Genomic DNA, 19,488 nt, shown 5'->3' on the forward strand with positions numbered 1-19,488 from the left:
TTTATATTTTTATTGCACTTTTTAGTCACCATCTTTTATTCTTCCAGAGGTCGATGAAACAGTGAATCATGTGATTTATTTGATTTGGACAGTCCGTCATTGGTATGTGTCCAGCTGAAGGCAATGCTTCGAGAAATGCCTTGATCATGGTCTGGAAAAATAAAATTCGAATTGATAAAAGGACGACAAATTTGTGAGGACAAGAAGAAATTGAAATACTACTTTTGGTTTTTACATATTTTTTTAGTAAACTATTAAATTTATTTTAAACATTAACATTTTTTATATTTCTATTAAATTAGAAAAGACTTTATTTTGGAAAAAAGGCAATTTTCAAAAATAATTGAATTTCAGAAGGTTTTGATAGTAAAATTTTAAAAAATTCAATTGCTGCAAGGAAATTAATATAATAATTATGAATATTTAAAAATTTATTTAAGTTTTGAATAACTTTATTTAAAAAATTTGAAAAAAAAATCAAAAATTCAAAAAATTTCAATTCAATTGCTTACAGATATTTAAATTTTTAGAAAAAATTCTATTAATTAATTTTCAAATGAATTAAAATTTTGTGAAATTGAGGTGAAAATAATTAAATTCGTTAAAGAAAATTTTTATTATTTTAGAAATTTGCAAAAAAATTCTTCAGAAATTTAATTATTTTCAATGGTGTCTTACAAAATTTCAATTTTATTTCAAAAATTTTAATAAAATTTTCAAATAATTCAATAATTCTCAATGAACTTTTAAAAAATTTCAATAAAGTTCTTCCAAAATTAAATTGTTTTTAAAGTAATTTTAGAAATCAATTATTTCAAAATTTTTAATAAAATTCTTTAATATAATTATTCTTAATAAACTTTTAAATAATTTTAATAAAATTCTTCTAAAATCTAATTTTTTTAGTGGGATTTTAGAAAATTTTAATTCTAAAAATTTATAACAAAAATTCTTTAAAAAATCAATTATTTCTAATGATATTTAAAAATATTTCAATTATTTAAAAAAAGTTACAATAAAGTTCTTTAAAAATTCAATTATTTCTAATGGAATTTTAGAAAATTTCAATTATTTAAAATGTGTAATAAACTACTGATTCTTAAAAAAATTCAATTGTTTTAATAGGATTTTAGAAAATTTCAACTATTAAAGAGTTCAATACAATTCTTAAAAAATTCAATTAAATTATTTTTAATGGAATTATAGAAAATTTCAATTATTTTAAAAATTTCCAATAATTTCTTTGTAAACATTTGGGTAATTATTGTTAAAAAAAATAATATATAAATATTTTAAAAACTTAAGTTTTTAGAATTTGAAAGTTCATTTATTTAAAAAACAACTTTGAATTTAAATCTTTTTCAAATTAAAAATTGAACAAAGAATTGAATTGTAATTTTTGGAGAATTTTGTTGGAATTTTTTAAATAATTGAAATTTTCTGAAATTTTACTAAAAATAATTCAGGGTGGCCGCTGGACCGGGAAACCGGGAAAACCGGGAAATGACAGTGAATTTTTTTGGACAGGGAAAAACCGGGAAATGACAGTGAATTTTGATCTTGACCGGGATTTTGGAATTTTTTTTTTAAAAACACACATTACTTTGTGAGAAAAAATAGAAATATTTATTTTAAGATTTAGGTATTAACTATATTTCATTAAAAAAGATTGAATGATCTTCTATAAAATCTATTTATATTTTGTCAGAGAATTTTATAAAAAGTACTATAAAAATATTCAATTTCTAGAATTTATAAGAAAATTATGAATTTTGCTGTCCAACGTAACAGACTTAGAAAAAGAAAATATTAAATTTAATTTTAAATTCTTTCTATTTCTAACAATAATTAAACAAAATATAATTTTAATTAAATTTGTCAAAAAAATTTCAAAGAGAAAAAATTTCACATCCTATAAAATAATGAAAAATAAATCATTTTAAAAATTTTTTGCAATTAATATTATAACAAAACAAATAAGAATTATTAAAAATTTGAACTAATTAGAACAAAAGTGATACGAAATTTATAAAAATGAATTTTTGAATAATAAATAAAGTAAATAAAAATAAATAAAATTTCTTTTCTTAGAAAAGAAATTTTAAAAAACCGTATTTTTCATTAATATCAATTAGTTTTTTTACAATTATTCATAAGCAAATTTTTCGATTTTTTTGAATGTTAAATTAATATCATACTAATATTATTATAGATTGAATTTTAAAAAATTTCAAATTGAAGTTTTAGAAAAGTTGAATTTTAAAAGATTTTAATTAAAAATTCTGAATAATTTAGTCTTTAAAAATATTTTTATTCACATTTTCTCAAATTAGTTATGTTTTTAAATATGTAATATTTAATTGAAAAATTTTCAAATTAATCAAAATTTCATGAAATTGTCTTGTAAACAAGTGGATTTTAGAAATATTTTAGTTATTTTTAGAATATAATTGAATTGAAATTTTGAAAATAATTTTTAATAAGTTGCAGTAGCAATTCTTAAAAATTATTCAAATTTAAATATTTGAAATTTGAATTTTTTTTTGAAATTTGAATACCTTCTATATGGAAAAATAATGGATAATAATTGAATATTTATTTAAAAAAATCTATTTAAGTTCAAAATTATTTTTAGAGTAAACTAAAATATTTTTAGGGTTTGGGAAAAAGTCAAAGTTTTGTCTAAAAATCAGGAAATTCTTTCAATCTTTCATGGAATAATTTATTTTCAGAGTTATTATTTATGACCGGGAATGGACCGGGAAATGACCGTGAATTTTTTTTTACAAAAAAAGTGGCCACCCTGTAATTAAATTTTTGACGAATTTTAATAGACATTTTAAATGATTGAAATTTTCTAAAATTTCATTAAGAATAATTGAATTTTTGAAAAATTTTAATAAATGAATTTCTCTAAAATTCCATTAAAAAATTTGATTTGTAAAGAATTTTAGTAAAATTTTCTTAAAGTTCATTAAAAATTATTCAATTTTTGGAGAATTTTATTAAAAATTTTGAAATAATTGGAATTTTCTAAAATTTGATTTAAAAAATTAAATTTCTGAAGAATTTTATTGAAATCTTCTAAAAGTTGATAAAGAATAATTACATTTTTGGAGAATTTGATTGAAATTTTTGAAATAATTGAAAATTTCTATAGAATTTCATTAAAAAATTGGATTTTTAAAGAATTTTAGTAAAAATTTTTAAAAGTTCATTAAGAATAGTTAGATTTTTAAAAATTTTTATTAAAATTTTTTGAAATAATTGAATTTTTCTAAAATTCTATTAAAAATTGGATTTTTAAAGTATATTTTAGTAAAATTTTCTTAAAGTTCATTAAAAATTAATTCATTTTTGGAGAAATTTATTAAAATTTTCTAAAATTCCATTAAAAGAATTGAGTTTTTGTAGAATTTTATTGAAATTTTTTAAAACTTCATTAAGAATAATTGAATTTTTGGAGAATTTTATTGAAATTCTGGAAATAATTGAAAATTTCTAAAATTTCGTTAAAAACAGTTTAATTTTTAAAGAAATTTATTAAAATTTTTGAAAATAGTCAAAGGAGACAATTTATTTTATTTTAAAAAGTAGGTAAACTTTAAAAAAGTAAAATACGTAAATTTTCAAGTTTATAGAATTAAAGATTTCCTTTCTAAAAATAACCTTTTTGTATTTTTGATCTTCCCTTGAAAATTTTTTTTACAATTCTCAGGGAAAAGTTGAATTTTTTTCTGTAATTAAGGGAAAATGTAAATGGAATTTTTGTGACAACTCTAGACTGAAAAAAATATTTATTTGATTCAAATAACCGCAATTACTTGACTATTATCAATTAAATATTTACCTACTTGAATCAAATAATTTTTATTTGAGTCAAATAATTGGTAATTGCTTCAAATATCTACTGAAATTATTTAGTATTTCAAATACCAGTTAATTGACTCGAATAAAAATTGTTTGATTCAAGTAAATATTCAATTGACTCAAATAAAAATTATTTTATTCAAGTAAATATTTATTTGACTCAAATAAAAATTATTTTATTCAAGTAAATATTTATTTGACTCAAATAAAAATTTTTTGATTCAAGTAAATATTTAATTGACTCAAATAAAAATTGTTTGCTTCAAGTAAATATTCAATTGACTCGAATAAAAATTATTGGATTCAAGTAAAAATTTAATTGACTTAAATAAAAAATTAGTTGATTCAAGTACTAAATGAGTGATTTGAATAAAATAATTTTTTTCCCAGTGTAGACAATAAGAATCGGGAACTTACTCGTTCCATTTGACATTCCTGGACGAGTGACACTTTATTATCCCTGAGTCCGTGTATTAAAAGTGTCGGCGTACAGATCCTTCTATGGAAAACGTAATCGCCTTCCGGCCATGCCATTCCCTTCAATACGTATTTCATGTGCGAGGGCCATTGTTCCTCTGATTCGGAGCCACAATAAGGATGTTGTCGCCCCCTCGCCGAATACAAAATGTCACGATGAAGTCCGCAGACAAGAAATGGCGTGAGCATTGCCCTCAGACAACAGTGTCCGGCGCTCTCGTTGCTCGGAGGTGCCAATGGCGTTGGTCCACCGCCAGATATTAACACCAATTGATGAATGCTGCTCTCGTATTTGCAGGCCAAGGCCGTGGCGAAGCTACATCTATATGGAAAACAAATGTCTATTTAATCCACTCAATGAGTATATCATTTTATTAAAACACATCACTTCGACCCACGAGAGGCATGTTGCAATTAATAGAGAATAAATGGAATTCATTGTCTCTTTATTGAAACTTCGAGAAGCGTAGGTCGTTTCATTTACACTTCAAGTCATTTCTCATATTTCAATGTGAAACACTCTTTTTCAATTCATCATTTCATTGGGGTTCAATGTGCCAATTTTCTGCGAGGAAATTTTTTTTTTCTTTTAACTCTCTTTACTATGAAAAGTTTAAATATTAATGTAATAATTAGATAATTTTTCATTTCAATAAAAAACATTGTTTTTTTTCAATTCATCATTTCATTAAAGTTCAATGTCCCATTTTTCTGCGAGGAATTTTTTTTTCCTCTAATTCTTTATTGAAAAATTAAAATATTTTAAATAATTTTTCATTTCAATACAAAACACTTTTTTTTTATTCATCATTTCATTAAGATTAAATGTGTCATTTTTCTCGGAGAAAAATTTTTTTTCTTTCAATTCTTCAATGAAAAATTCAAATATTATTTAAAATATTCAAAACATGTTGAATTTTAATTAATAATTTAAATATTAAAAGCAAAACAAAAACCTCTATTATTTTTATTACAGGATTGCCATAAATCAGGAAAATTCGGGAAAAGTGAGGAAAAATAAAATTGGTCAGGGAAATCAGAGAACTTTCAGCTTTTAGGCAATTTTATTTCAATTCTTTCAATATACTTGAATTTTGAAAAAAAAATTGTATTACAGAATTATCAAATTAATTTAAATTTTGTAGAATTGAATTAAAAAAAAATTAAATTTATATTTTAAATGATTAAATTTTATAATAACTTTCTGAATGTTATTAATTATAATTAAATTAGAAGTTAAAACAGATTTTAGTAAAAAAAAAAATTAAATTTTCAAAAATAATTTAACTTTAGAAGGCTTTAAGAACTAACATTTTTTAAAAATAATTTGCTGTGAAGAATTAAATAGCAATTAAACATTTATTTTAAAGTTTAAAATAATTTTATTTAAAATGAAAAAAATTAAATTCTAAAAAATTTTCGTTACATTTTTTTTAAGACAATTAAATTAATTTATTTTTAATGCAATTTAAGAATAATTCAATAAAACTCTTAAAAATTTCAATTATCAATAAACTTTTAGAAAGTTTTAATTATTTCGAAAATTTTGATAAAAATTAATTATTTTTTTCATGAAATTTTAGAATATTCAAATAAAATTTTTGAAAAACTCCATTTTCTTGAATAGAATTTTAGAAAATTTAAATTATTTAAGAAATTTCAAAAAAAAATTTCAAAAATTCAATTCTTAAATAATTGAACTTTAAAAGAGTTATACAATTAAAATTTTTGTCAATTAATTAATATCAAAAAATTTTAATTTCCAAGTTTTTTTGCAAAATAAATATCCAAAAAGTTTTATTTCAAAATTCTGAAAACTTAAGTTTTTAAAATTATTTAAATTGTATTTTTTAACAAGACACGAATGTTTATAAAGGAGTTATTGGAAACTTTTAAATTAATTAAAAATTTCTAAAATTCTCTATTAAAAATAATTCAATTTATAAATGTAATTTTATTTCAGTTTTATAAAATTATATTAAAAAATAATAAAATTTTTTAACAATGTTATTGTAACTTTTGAAATAGTTGTACTTTTTTAAAATTCCATTAAAAATAATTCAATCTTTTAATAATATACTGAATTTTTTAAATAATTGAAAATTTATAAAACTCCGTTTAAAATTATTGAATTTTTTTCAGAATTCCATTGAAATATTTGAAATAATTGCAAGTTTCTAAAATTCCATTGAAAATAATTGAATAATTGAACTTTTTAAATAAAATTTTAAAAAAATTAAAAATTTCCAAAACTCCATTTAAAATTATTATTTTTTTTTAGAATTTTATTGAAATTTTTGAAATAATTGAAATTTTCTAGAATGTCATTAAAAATAATTGAGAATTTTTTTTTAGATTAGTATTAAATTTTTAAATAATTGAATTATACTAAAATTCCATTAAATATAATTGAAATTCTAAATAATTGAATTTTTTAAAATTCCATTAGAAATAATTGAATCTTTGAATAATTTGTATACTGAATTTTTTAAATAATTGAAAATTTACAAAACTCCGTTTAAAATTATTGAATTTTTTTCAGAATTTCATTGAAATATTTGAAATAATTGCAAGTTTCTAAAATTCCATTGAAAATAATTGAATCTTTTAATAATTGCATGTTGAACTTTTTAAATAAAATTTTTAAAAAATTGCAAATTTCCAAAACTCCATTTAAAATTATTAATTTTTTTTTAGAATTTTATTGAAATTTTTGAAATAATTGAAATTTTCTAGAATGTCATTAAAAATAATTGAATTTTTTTAAAATAGTAGTATTAAACTTTTTGAATACTCGAAATTTTCTAAAATCCTAACAAAAATAATTGAGAATTTTTTTAAGATTATTATTATTAAATTTTTAAATAATTGAATTTTACTAAAATTCCCTTAAATAGAATTTTGAATTTCTAAATAATTGAAATTTTTTTAAATTCCATTAGAAGTAATTGAATCTTTTAATAATTTGTAAACTGAATTTTTTTTAAATAATTGAAAATTTCCAAAACTCTCCGTTAAAAATTATTGAATTTTTTCTGAATTTTATTGAAATTTTTGAAATAATTGCAATTTTCTTAAATTCCATTAAAAATAATTGAATCTTTTTATAATTATACATGTTGAAATTTTAAAATAAAATTAATAAAAAATTTCCAAAACTCCATTTAAAATTATTAATTTTTTTTAAGAATATTATTGAAATTTTCTAAAATGTCATTAAAAATAATTGAATTTTTTTAAGAATAGTATTAAACTTTTTACATAATTGAAATTTTCTAAAATCCTAATAAAAATAATTGAATAAAATTTTTGAAATAATTGGATTTTACTAAAATTCCATTAAATAGAAATGAATTTTTAAATAATTGAATGTTTTTTGAAATTAGAATTCCATTAAAAATAATTGAATTTCCGAAGAATTTTTATTGCAATTTTTGAAATAATTGAAATTCTTCAAAATTCCATTTAAAAAATTTTTGATTTTTTTGTTGGCAAACCTGTATTAATTTATTTGACTTATTAATTTAAATATTAAGAAAAAACTATTATTCTCTCTTTATTATTATTTTTTTATGATTATTTATTGAAATTTATGATGAAAACCTGTTGTTTTGAAAATTGTAAAAAAAACATTTAATAACCCCGTCTGCGGATGAAAATTTAAAATACGATGCAATGTGCAGTCATAAAAAAAGAATCTCTCAGACATACATCATATTTGCGAAAGAAATGTACACGTAAGAGTGCAACGTTCTTTAATATATTTAATACATCTCTAAAAGTTTCACATCGTTTTCGTATAAATAGACACACCTTCGTTATAGAAAATCATTGCATTTTTTTTTCCTTAGCCCCTATATAGAAACACTTGTAGAGATAAGATATTATATTAAATTGTCAACTCTCGCTCGAAAGTATAAGGAAAAAAGAAATTTCATTTATCGGTCAACGAATTCCGTAGCGTAGAAATTAGTATAGAAAAAAAATTTTGTTTTGAGATTAAATTGCATTTTGATTGCAAATCAATAGAATTTTTTTCCTTTTTATTCTTAATAATGGAAACACTTCCTCAATGTCAAATTGGTTGCGGGGGAAAAAAACACTTTCGCTGATATCATAGTTGTATTAAAGTGAAAGTATATTATTGATATAATCATAAATTGTTGATGACAGTTTATTTTCATGAAAATTATGGCTTAATTTACATAAATAGCTTATAACTTTCAAACCAGTTCTTTTAACATTAAACAACTGGTTTGGCAATTTTTTTTTTTTTAATAAATTTTGCAAATAAGAGATTTTAGCGTTTCTTGTAATTAGTAGATAAATATTATCGAAAATTTACTATTTTTATTCGTTTAATATTCTTGTTTGGAAAAAAACAACAATTATTACATAAGAAGAAGATGACTATTATTATTATTTTACTAATAAAATTAACAATAATGTATTGATTAAGAAAAATACGCATGTTAATATAATTAATTGTAAAAGATTACTTTCAAGAACTTTAATTGATATTAATTAATTACTAATTCATAATAATTAATAATAATTCTCTCTAAATACGAATTAGTAAAATTTTTTACTGATTTGAACTTTTTGCTTTTGAATTTGAAAATTTTACTAATTTAGTACAAATTACTATTTGTATTTATTAATAAAATTTATTAATTTAAATTAGTAATCAGTTTTAGTATTGCAAATTAAGGAGTTAATCGTCAGAATTCATTAACAAAAATATTAAGAGTAAAATAATTTTAATAAAAAATTATTATTTAATAAATTAATTAATTAAGTTAATTAATTATTAATAATAAATATTAATAATAATGAACAATGGTAATTGTTAATAATATTAATGAAACAATACTAAAATCAGATTTTATATTCGAATGTTAATAATAAATAATAGTATTAATATTTAATCGAGTATTTAATAATAATAATAATAATAATAATAATAATAATATTTTAATATTACCAAAAACAGAATATTTTTTTCTTTATTAAAATATTTAAAGCAGTTGATAGTAAATTTGGGCAGGTATATTTTTATTTTAGGCATGCACGTGAGATAAGAAAAAATTTAACCTTTGGCCATCAGTTTGGAATACCGGTTTTAAAATACTCAATCGAAATAATAAAAACGTTTTGATATTTTAAATTCCAAGAAGGGCTTGAATAGATTAATATTATAATATTCCTAGACGCACGTTTTGTCTTGATTACATCTTAATTATCATTGTGACCTAATTATAGGTTTCAATGAACTTTTTTTTTTTCATTGTGAAAACGAACAGTTCGATAATAAAGAAATATACTCAATATTTCATAAAACAAAGAAAATATTTTTTTCCATTTGACATTTTTCTATTTAACATTCAATTACTTTTTACAAAATTATTAATTTAAATTCAAATTTCTTAAAACTTCAAACATTAAAATTTATTGAAGTAAATTTGAGAGTAAATTTTTGGAAACTAAATTTTTGTAAAATAAATTATAATAATATAAAAAAAATAATAATACCAGTAATAATTATAATATAATAAATTATTTTTAGCGAAATAATAATTTTCGAGAATAAAAAAATAATATTATAGTAACAATTATTTAAGTAACAAATTACTTTTAGCGAAATAATAATTTTCGAGTAATATAAAAAAATATTATAGCAACAAATATAACAATTACCGTAAATAAATTTTCTTTTATCAAACAAATAATTTTTGCGAGAAAAATAAATAAAAAAAAATAAATCAATATCTAGAAGTAAATTGCATTTCTTGGAAATTGATTTACAATTGGGTTAAATTTTCATTATATATCCTTCTTTGTAGTTTGTATATCAATTTAAAATAAGTAAGTTTCCGTGTAACTCTTTACGCTATTGAAACTCGCGAAAGTGGAAATTTTAAAATGACGTCAAAATAATTAGTTTTACGAGTAGATTTTTATCTCTGCGAATAATTTACTATTATCTATGGTATTATGCCTTAAAATTCTTTAAAAGCAACTTTTTCTTTTCTTTAAATATATACAAAATTTAAAGTATACAAATTCAATTATTTTTATTTTATATATACGAATAATAGAGATGTTATATGTTCATATCAATTTTCTCTCATCAAAAAAACATAACTTTATAATGGAAATCGTAAATTATTTTCTAATTAAATAAATTTAATTAATAAATCACAATTTTTTTCTTCTTCATCTCGAGAAAAAATGCAGTTTTATATAAAAAATTTATGACTTGGAACAAAATTAATTGTTTAATTATTAAAAATATAGAAATAACAAATTGTATAAAATTTTATTTGATGTTCATTAAATTTTTATTATTAATATTATTATTGCTACTGTTACTATCATTTATTATCATTATTATTTTTTATATTATTATTATTATAATTAATATTATTATTATTATTATTATTGTTATTCTAATTTTTAAAATTATTATTAAATTATCATTTATTAATTGCCTAATTTAAATTTCTAATAAAGAAAATGTAAAAATTAAAAATGCGAATTGAGAAATTTTACTTCTTAAATTAATTTTTAATTTGCAATTAAGATAGAATTAAAAATAAAAAATCTCAAATTAATTTTAATTTGTAAAAAAACGATCTAGAATAAAAAAAATTTTGAAATTTGAAGACAAGGCGAATTAATTTGACTTGTGAAATCAATTTTTAATTTGCCATAAAAAGAAAGTAAAAATTGAAAGAAAATAACATGAAAAAACAAAAAATAACGTGAATTTTAATTTTTAATTAAAAATATAAGTAAAAGTTGAAGAAAATTTGTTGAAATTAAAGAATTAGGAATTAAAGAAATTGACTTGTTGAATAAATTATAATTTATGCAGTAAAATGAACTAAAAATTTTTAAAAAAGTGAAATTAATTTTATTTTACATTAACGATGAGGTAGAAATTGGAAAAAAGTAAAATTAATTTCAATTTGCATTAAAAATAAATTCAAAATTGAAAACAAGACAAATTAATTTTAATTTGTATTAAAAATGAATTAAGAACTAAAAAAAACTCAAATTAATTATAATTTGCATTAAAAATTAATGAAAAATTGAAAAAAATTGTTTGATTTTAAAAAAAGATAAATTAAAGAATTGAATTGCAGTAAAAATTAAGTAAAAAAAATTAAAGAAACTCAATTTAATTTTAAATTGCATTAAAAATGAATTAAACTTGAAGAAAACTCAAATGAATTGCGATTTACATTTTTAAGATAATGTAAAAATTGATGAAATTTGTTAAAATTGAAAAAAAAATTTAAAATTTTAATACTGAAGAATTGGATTTGTCAAATTAATTTTAATTTGCTTTAAAAATGAAGTAAAAATGGGAAAAAAGTCAAATAAATTTTAAATTTGCAATAAAAGTTGAAAACAAAGCAAATTAATTTTAATTTGTATTAAAAATGATTTAAGAACTGAAAAAAACTCAAATTAATTATAATTTGCATTAAAAACGAATTTAAAATTGAAAAAATTGTTTGAAATTGAAAAAAGATAAATTAAAAAATTGAATTGCAGTAAAAATTAAATAAAAATTGAAGAAACTCAATTTAATTTTAAATTGCATTAAAAATGAATTAAAGTTGAAGAAAAATCAAATGAATTTCAATTTACATTTAAAATGATGTATAAATTCATGAAATTTGTTGAAATTGAAAAAAAGTTTAAAAGCTTAATACCGAAGAATTGGATTTGTCAAATTAATTTTAATTTGCATTAAAAAAATGAAGTAAAAATTGGAAAAACGTCAAATAAATTTTAAATTTGCATTAAAAATTGAAAAGAAGGAAAATTAATTTTAATTTGTATTAAAAATAAATAAAAATTTTTAAAAAACTCAAATTAATTAAAATTTGAATTAAAAATGAATTAAAAATTCAAAAAAATTGATTCAAATTGAAAAAAAGATTAATTAAAGAATTGAATAATTGCAGTAAGATTTGAAGAAAATCAATTTAATTTTAAATTGCATTAAAAATTAATTAAACTTGAAGAAAACTCAAATGAATTTCAATTTACATTCAAAATGATGTAAAAATTGATGAAATTTGTTGAAATTGAAAATAAGTTTGAAAGTTTAATTGTATTTGTGAAATTAATTTTAATTTGCATTAAAGATGAAGTAAAAATTGAAAAAAAGTCAAATAAATTTTAAATTTGCATTGAAAAATGAAAAAAAGGCAAATTAATTTTAATTTGTATTAAAAATAAATAAAAAATTTAAAAAAACTCAAATTAATTAAAATTTGTCATAAAAATGAATTAAAAATTCAAAAAATTGATTCCAATTCACAAAAAAACAATTAATGAATTAAATTGTATTAAATAAGTGAATTATCTTAAAAAAACGTTGATTAATTTTAATTTATATTAAAAATGAAGTAAAAATTGAAAAAATTTGTTAAATCAAAAAGAAGTCAAACCAAATAAATTGGAGTCAAATTAATTTCAATTTGCATTAAAGACAAAGTGAAAATTCAAAAAAACCTCAAATTAATTTCAAACTATAATTAAAAACTAAACTAAAAATCCATAAAACAAAAACTCACCCATAATTGTGTGCCACCAAAACGCATTTCTGCTCCGGTTTAAATGCATAATGATGTAAAACCAAATCAAGATCCTGCAGTAATTTCTCAAAATGATAATCTCTCGATCGATTTGGCGCCGAACTCATTCCATGACCCAATAAATCAGGTGCAACACAGGGATATCCTAAATTTGAAAAATATTCCAATTGATGTGCAAATATTTCAGCCGACGAACCAAAACCATGTATAAATACAATTGTCGGTTTACGATTCCTACGAAAAACAACAAAATCATTTGGATCCGAGCACAATGATTCTACAGCAGTTGAATTATTATTAGGCACATCAAAATTTGTCCATTGTTTTTTCCTATAATCCTTTAATTCAAGTGGCGATGATGATGATGACGATGATGTTAGATTTGCTGTACATTTTAATGTTCGATGATTTTTATTTGTATTATTGAAACGATTCACTAATTTTTCTTTGAGTACGGACATTCGTTTTGTCTTTGCCTTTGGAGTACTTGTACTTTCTTTAAATTCTAATCGAAGCCTCTCAAAACTTTGATCGTCAACGAGATCTTCGAGTTCGCGAAAATCCTCTGGTATTGAATCAACAGTGTCGAGGGTAATCGTCGATTTTTCTAGGGTTTCAGTCTTTTTTGTTTCGAAAGGCTTTTTTTCAATACTTTGGGGGGTTTTTACTTCTTCTTTTTGTTCCTTTGCTTTGTCTCTACTTTCCTCCGTACTTTTCGATTTTCTTTCCTTTTTTTCTTCTTCGGTATAGTTCGCCTCGTTTTCTCTACTTTTCTCTGTACTTTTCGCTTTTTTTTCTTTTTCTTCTTCTTCAGTACTTTTCGCCTCGTTTTCTCTACTTTTTTCTATACTTTTCGCTTTTCTTTCTTCTTTTTCTTCTTCTGTACTTTTCGCCTTTGTTTCTTTTTCTTCGTCTTCTGTACTTTTCGCCTTTTTTTCTCCTTTTTCTTCGTCTTCTGTACTTTTCGCCTCGATTTCTCCCTTTTCCCCGTTTAGCTTCGATTTCTCCCCACTATCCTCGACTTGTTTATCAATTTTTTCAAATTGATCCAAATGCTCCCAACTTTTGCCGACTGGCGTCCGACCCAATTTGGCGTCGATTATCTCCAAGAGAGATTCCTCTAAACTCGGTTCCTGTTCCTGTTGAAGTTCGACAGTTTCAACGCTGTTAATTCCCGAATCAATGCAATCCAATTGTTCGAGAATAATTTCCGAGCCAAGTTGACGACGTAGATAGAAATTTAGGGCGTCGGGTTCCTGAGTTGTGCCATCGAAAGCAGGATTCACGTAGCCACTCGTCGATGATGATTGAAAAGTTGTTATTTCACTTTTTTCATCGGGAAAGGCAAAATTAATTTCAAATTTGTCAATTTTCAAATTTTCTGAATTTTCCGAATTTTCTTTTTCCCTAAGACACTTCTTCTTATTATTATTGTCATTAATAATAATATTTTCAGTTGATCTGCAGCACTTCCTGCCCAAGGAATTCCCAGCCTCGGATATGAATTTGATCGTGTCGCTCATAATCTCTTCTAGAAGGTCGTTTATGTAACTGTAGCGAAAAAGAAAAAAAACAAAACAAATCAGTAGTGTTATATTTAAAATAGATATATTTCTGTCTTTTAAATTTGTGAAAAATAAAAATTTTCATTCTTCTGCAAATATAATAATACAGTAGCGGTTAAAAATTTAAATTATATATAAACGAAAATTGGACTACTATAGCTATTGTTTGTTGGAAAAAAAAATTCCACAATTTTAGTTGGAAGAAGAAAATTTTTAATTATTGTCACGTTTTTCAGTGTATAATAATTTATTGCATAAATGTTACATAATTTGAGACAGAAAATAATAAAACTAGTTCTAAATTCGTTTTTTTTTATTTCTTATTTATATTTGCATTTATTTATTATATTCTTTATTTTTCAATCAAATTTCAAATAAAAAAATATCAAATTTCAAAAGAAAGAGAAAAAATTTTCTTTAAAATTCTATTCAAAACAATTAAATTGTTCTGAAGAATTTTATTAATTAGGAAAATAATTTAACCCTTTCAAGGAATTTAATAAAAAAATTGTAATGAACGTAATGAAATTCAAATAAACAAAATTTTAACACAACTTTTTTAAATAATAATTTTATTATAATTATAAAGATAATTCAATTCTTTATAGGGAAATTTTATTGAATTTGTATTAAAAATAATTGAATTTCTGTGAGGAATTGTTCTATTTATGGAAATAATTGAATTCCAGTGAAGAATTTTATTATTTATAAAAATAATTGAATTTATGCGAAGAATTTTATTATTTATTGAAATAATTGAATTCCAACGAAGAATTTTGTATTATTTTATGATAATAATTGAATTCTTTCGGGAAATTTTATTCAAAATAATCAAATTCCCCTGAAGAATCTAGTTCATTAAGAAAATAATTGAATTCATGCCAACAATTTTATTATTTATGAAAATAAATGAAATTTTTCGAAAACTTTTATTGAAGTTTATTCAAAATAATTGAATTCTTCTAAAGAATTTTGTTAACTAGGAAAATAATTTAATTCTTTCAAGGAAATCATTTAAAAATTGTAATGAACATAATTAATTTCTAATAAATAAACTTTAACACAATTTTTGAAAATAATTACATTTTTTTGGAAAATTTTTTATTAAAATTATATGGAAAATAATTATGGATCCTTTGTGAAAAGTATTATTAGTTATAAAAATAATTCAATTCTTTCGGAAAATTTTATTGAAATTGTATTGAAAATAATTGAATTCCTGTAAAGAATTTTATTATTTAGAAAATTAATTCTTTATTAATATTTTCGAAAATAATTGAATTATTTTCAAGAATTTTACTATTATTTGTAAAAATAATTGAATTTTCACGAAAAATTTTATTAAAATCTTATTAAATTAATTCAATTCATGGGAAAAATTTTACTAGTTATGAAAATAATTGAATTTTTTTGGGAAATTTTATTAAAATTGTATTAAAAATAATTGAATTTCTGTAAAGAGTTTTAGTCAAATTAATTTTAAAATTTACCAAAAGAATTCAATTATTTTTATAACTAATAAAATTTTTCAAAGGAATTCAATTATTCTAAACAATTTTATTAATATTTTCGAAAATAATTGAATTTATTATTTTCAAGAATTTTACTATTATTTTTAAAAATAATTGAATTTTCACGAAAAATTTTATTAAAATCTTATTGAATTAATTCAATTCCTGGGAAAAATTTTACTAGGTTATGAAAATAATTTAATTTTTTCGGGAAATTTTTTTAAAATTGTTTTAAAAATAATTGAATTTCTGTAAAGAATTTTAGTCAAATTAATATTAAAACTTCCCAAAAGAATTCAATTATTTTTATAACTAATTTTTACTATTATTTTTAAAAATAATTGAATTTTCACGAGAAATTTTATTAAAATCTTATTGAATTAATTCATTTCCTAGGAAAAATTTTACTAGCTTTCTGAGAATAATTGAATTTTTTCAGGAAATTTTATTAAAATTGTATTAAAAATAATTGAATTTCTGTCAAGATATTTTAGTCAAATTAATATTAAAATTTTCCAAAAGAATTCAATTATTTTTATAACGAATTGAATTCTATTAAAATCTTTTTGATTTAATTCAATTCCTGTGAAAATTTTTTTATTTTATTTGTTATGAAAATAATTGAATTCTTTTGGGAATTTTTATTAAAATTGTATTGAAAATAATTAAATTTCTGTAGGTAATAAATTTTTATTATTTATAAAAATAATTGAATTTTACGAAAAATTTTATTATTTATAAAAATAATTGAATCCTTGCGAAGAATCTTATTGAAATTTTTTATGGAATTCAATACAAATTATATTCAAAATAATTGAATTCTCATATAAAGAATTTTAGTCAAATTGATATTAAAATTTACCTAAATAATTCAATTATTTTTATAACTAATAAACTTTTTCCCAGGAAGAATTGATTTTAAGAAGGCTTTCAATTTGAAATTTGTGAAAAAGTCAAAATTTTGTTTGGTAATCAAGGAAAAACAAAACAAATTGTTCCGTGCAACCCTAAGTACTGAATTTCCAAAAGAAATGAAAAAATATACTAAATTTTAAAAAAGAAAACAAGAAAATACCAAATTTCCCAAAAGAAAAGGAAAAAATGCCAAATTTCAAGAAAGAAAAGTAAAAAATAAGAAGTTTGACAATAGAAAAGAAAAGAATAATAAATTTCAAAAGAAAGGGAAAAAAATACGAAATTTAACAAAAGAACAGACAAGAAATTAAAAATACCAAATACCTTTCTAAATCACGAACAATTTTATTTTTAACAGCCACCTCATCAACATCATCATCATCACAACACAATTTTTGTTGTTGTTGTTGTTGTTGTTGCTGCAGTGATTTCTCAAAAATTTTCTCATCCCTAATTTTTGTCTCAGCATCAGCATTGTTGACCCTCAAATTTTCCAATGTTATTGAGAGTCTCTTTTCAATTTCAGCAATGTCCTCTCCTGTTTTCGCCTCACAAAGACTCGTTCTAATTCGATTAATCTCTGCAGAAATAATTTGCTCCTCAGTGGTGCTCAGTCTACTAATATTATTCGATTGTCGAAATGAACATCGACAATTGCCCGATGGATGTGGCCTCCTCGACCAACGTGAAAAAAAATTATCATTCACCGATTCCGGTCTATCGTGATCGCTCGTCTCATAAAATCTACCACTTTTCAACGCCGGTCTCAATATTCTCAATGTTCGCCTCGGTTCAACAAAAAAAAAATCACACTCCGGCAATTCCACTTTTCCCGGACCAATGCGATTTCGATTTCGCAAATATTCAAAACACTTCGAATACCATGGTGGCATCGATCTTGTTTCCATTTCATTGTCCATTGTCACTTATTAAAAAACACTCATTAAAAATCTTGAAAAGATCTTGAAAATTTCTTCGGGGGGGGGGGGGACTAGATCAAAAATTGTTTTTTTTCTTCTTCATTTGTAGATTTTTTTTAAATTAGAAACTGCTGGGAAAATGTACATTTTTTTTTGTTGTGGAATGAAAAATTTCCAATGTTGCGGTTTTATTCTTTTTTCGTATTGTTAGTTTTGTGTTTTGTTGTTATTTTTTTTTTTTTTTTGGTTTTTTCTAAATTCTTGTAAAATCAGCCTTGACCGGTTATGGAGGAATAAAAGACTACCGCGCTTTTCAAGTGGCTCGGGAAGAACTGGAAAAAACGAAAGTATTATAACGTTACGCATGCTCTCCCCATTCACGCTACGATGCCTCATTCAATTCAACAAACGAAGATCAGGAATTTATTATCCGATTCTTATTTACACTTATAATTAATCGGGTAAAAGTTTGCTGTTGAGATTTTCTTTCTTTATAAAGGAATAATATTCTCGGCATTTTGCATTTTCTTTCCTCTTTTTGGAAATTTTCCCCTGTTTTTGGTTCTGTTTTATCTTCTTCTTCGTTTTCTTCTTCTGTTTCTACTTCTACTGCTACTTCTTCTGTTACTACTTCTTCTTCTTCTGTTACTACTTTTGCTACTTCTTCTTCTTCTTTTACTACTTCTGCTACTTTTTCTTCTTCTACTTCTGTTACTGCTACTACTTCTTCTTTTTCTGATTCTGTTACTACTTCTTCTTCTCTTTCTTCTTCTGCTTCTGTTATTACTACTACTTCTTCTTTTTCAACTTCCGCTACTGTTTTTTCTTCTGCTTCTATTACTACTGTTTCTTCTTTTTTTCTTCTGCTTCTGTTACTACTTCTTCTTTTTCTACTTTTTTTGTTTCTACTTCTACTTTTTCTTCTTCTTCTTCTTCTACTACTACTTCCTCCTTTTTTTTTCTACCAGAAAAAAAGTCGCTATTTTTAACATTAATTTGAAAATTACTTATCGAAGCCTCTGAAAATATCTTCTAAATCTTCAATCTAGAAGTGAAGTTGAACTTTTCTATTCTATTTAGTTTCCTTAGGATCGTCTTTGTACTCGCAGGAATGTTCTAAGCAACAAACGATGAGTCGTCATTTCTTCTCTCTTTTTGGTAGCAGATATTTGAATATTTTCAAATAATTGTATTTGATTCGAATAATTAAATTATATATGCGATTGAAACAATTTTTTTTATATTTGATTCAAGTAATTATATTTGAGCTAAAGAATTTTATTTGATCGAAATATTTATATTTGACCGAAATAATTAATTTCATATAATTATAACTGAATCGAAAAATAATTATTTTCGAATTATAAAATAATTATATTCGAATTTTGTAAACCGCATATATTATGAATTTTCTCTTCAAAATACAAATATTATTTGCATATTTTTCAAAATCGCGATTATTTGAAAAAAATGTCTCTCAGTCTTGAAAAAATATTCCTCGTGACTAATAATAAATTCTCGATAACAAATTCTCGTTCTCTTAATTCTCTAATTCTTTAATTGTTTTCACTTTTAAATTATTTAAATTTAACAATTTTTAACTTTTTGATGATTG

At 21.2% G+C, this 19,488-nt stretch overlaps 1 protein-coding gene across 1 annotated transcript; it reads right to left on the reverse strand.

The window, feature by feature from the left end:
- Positions 1 to 16: 16 nt before the first annotated feature.
- Positions 17 to 18,022, reverse strand: LOC122511222. The gene is made up of 4 exons (XM_043626352.1): positions 17,278 to 18,022; positions 12,942 to 14,513; positions 4,288 to 4,669; positions 17 to 151 (listed from the first exon to the last, which is right to left on the reverse strand). Exons 1-4 carry the CDS (start codon positions 17,871 to 17,873, stop codon positions 26 to 28), a joined length of 2,676 nt encoding a protein of 891 aa, XP_043482287.1. The 5' UTR covers positions 17,874 to 18,022; the 3' UTR covers positions 17 to 25.
- Positions 18,023 to 19,488: the final 1,466 nt, after the last annotated feature.

This window comes from Leptopilina heterotoma, unplaced genomic scaffold (genome assembly GCF_015476425.1).
Source record: "Leptopilina heterotoma isolate Lh14 unplaced genomic scaffold, ASM1547642v1 Lhet_81, whole genome shotgun sequence".
Classification (NCBI taxonomy): domain Eukaryota; kingdom Metazoa; phylum Arthropoda; class Insecta; order Hymenoptera; family Figitidae; genus Leptopilina; species Leptopilina heterotoma.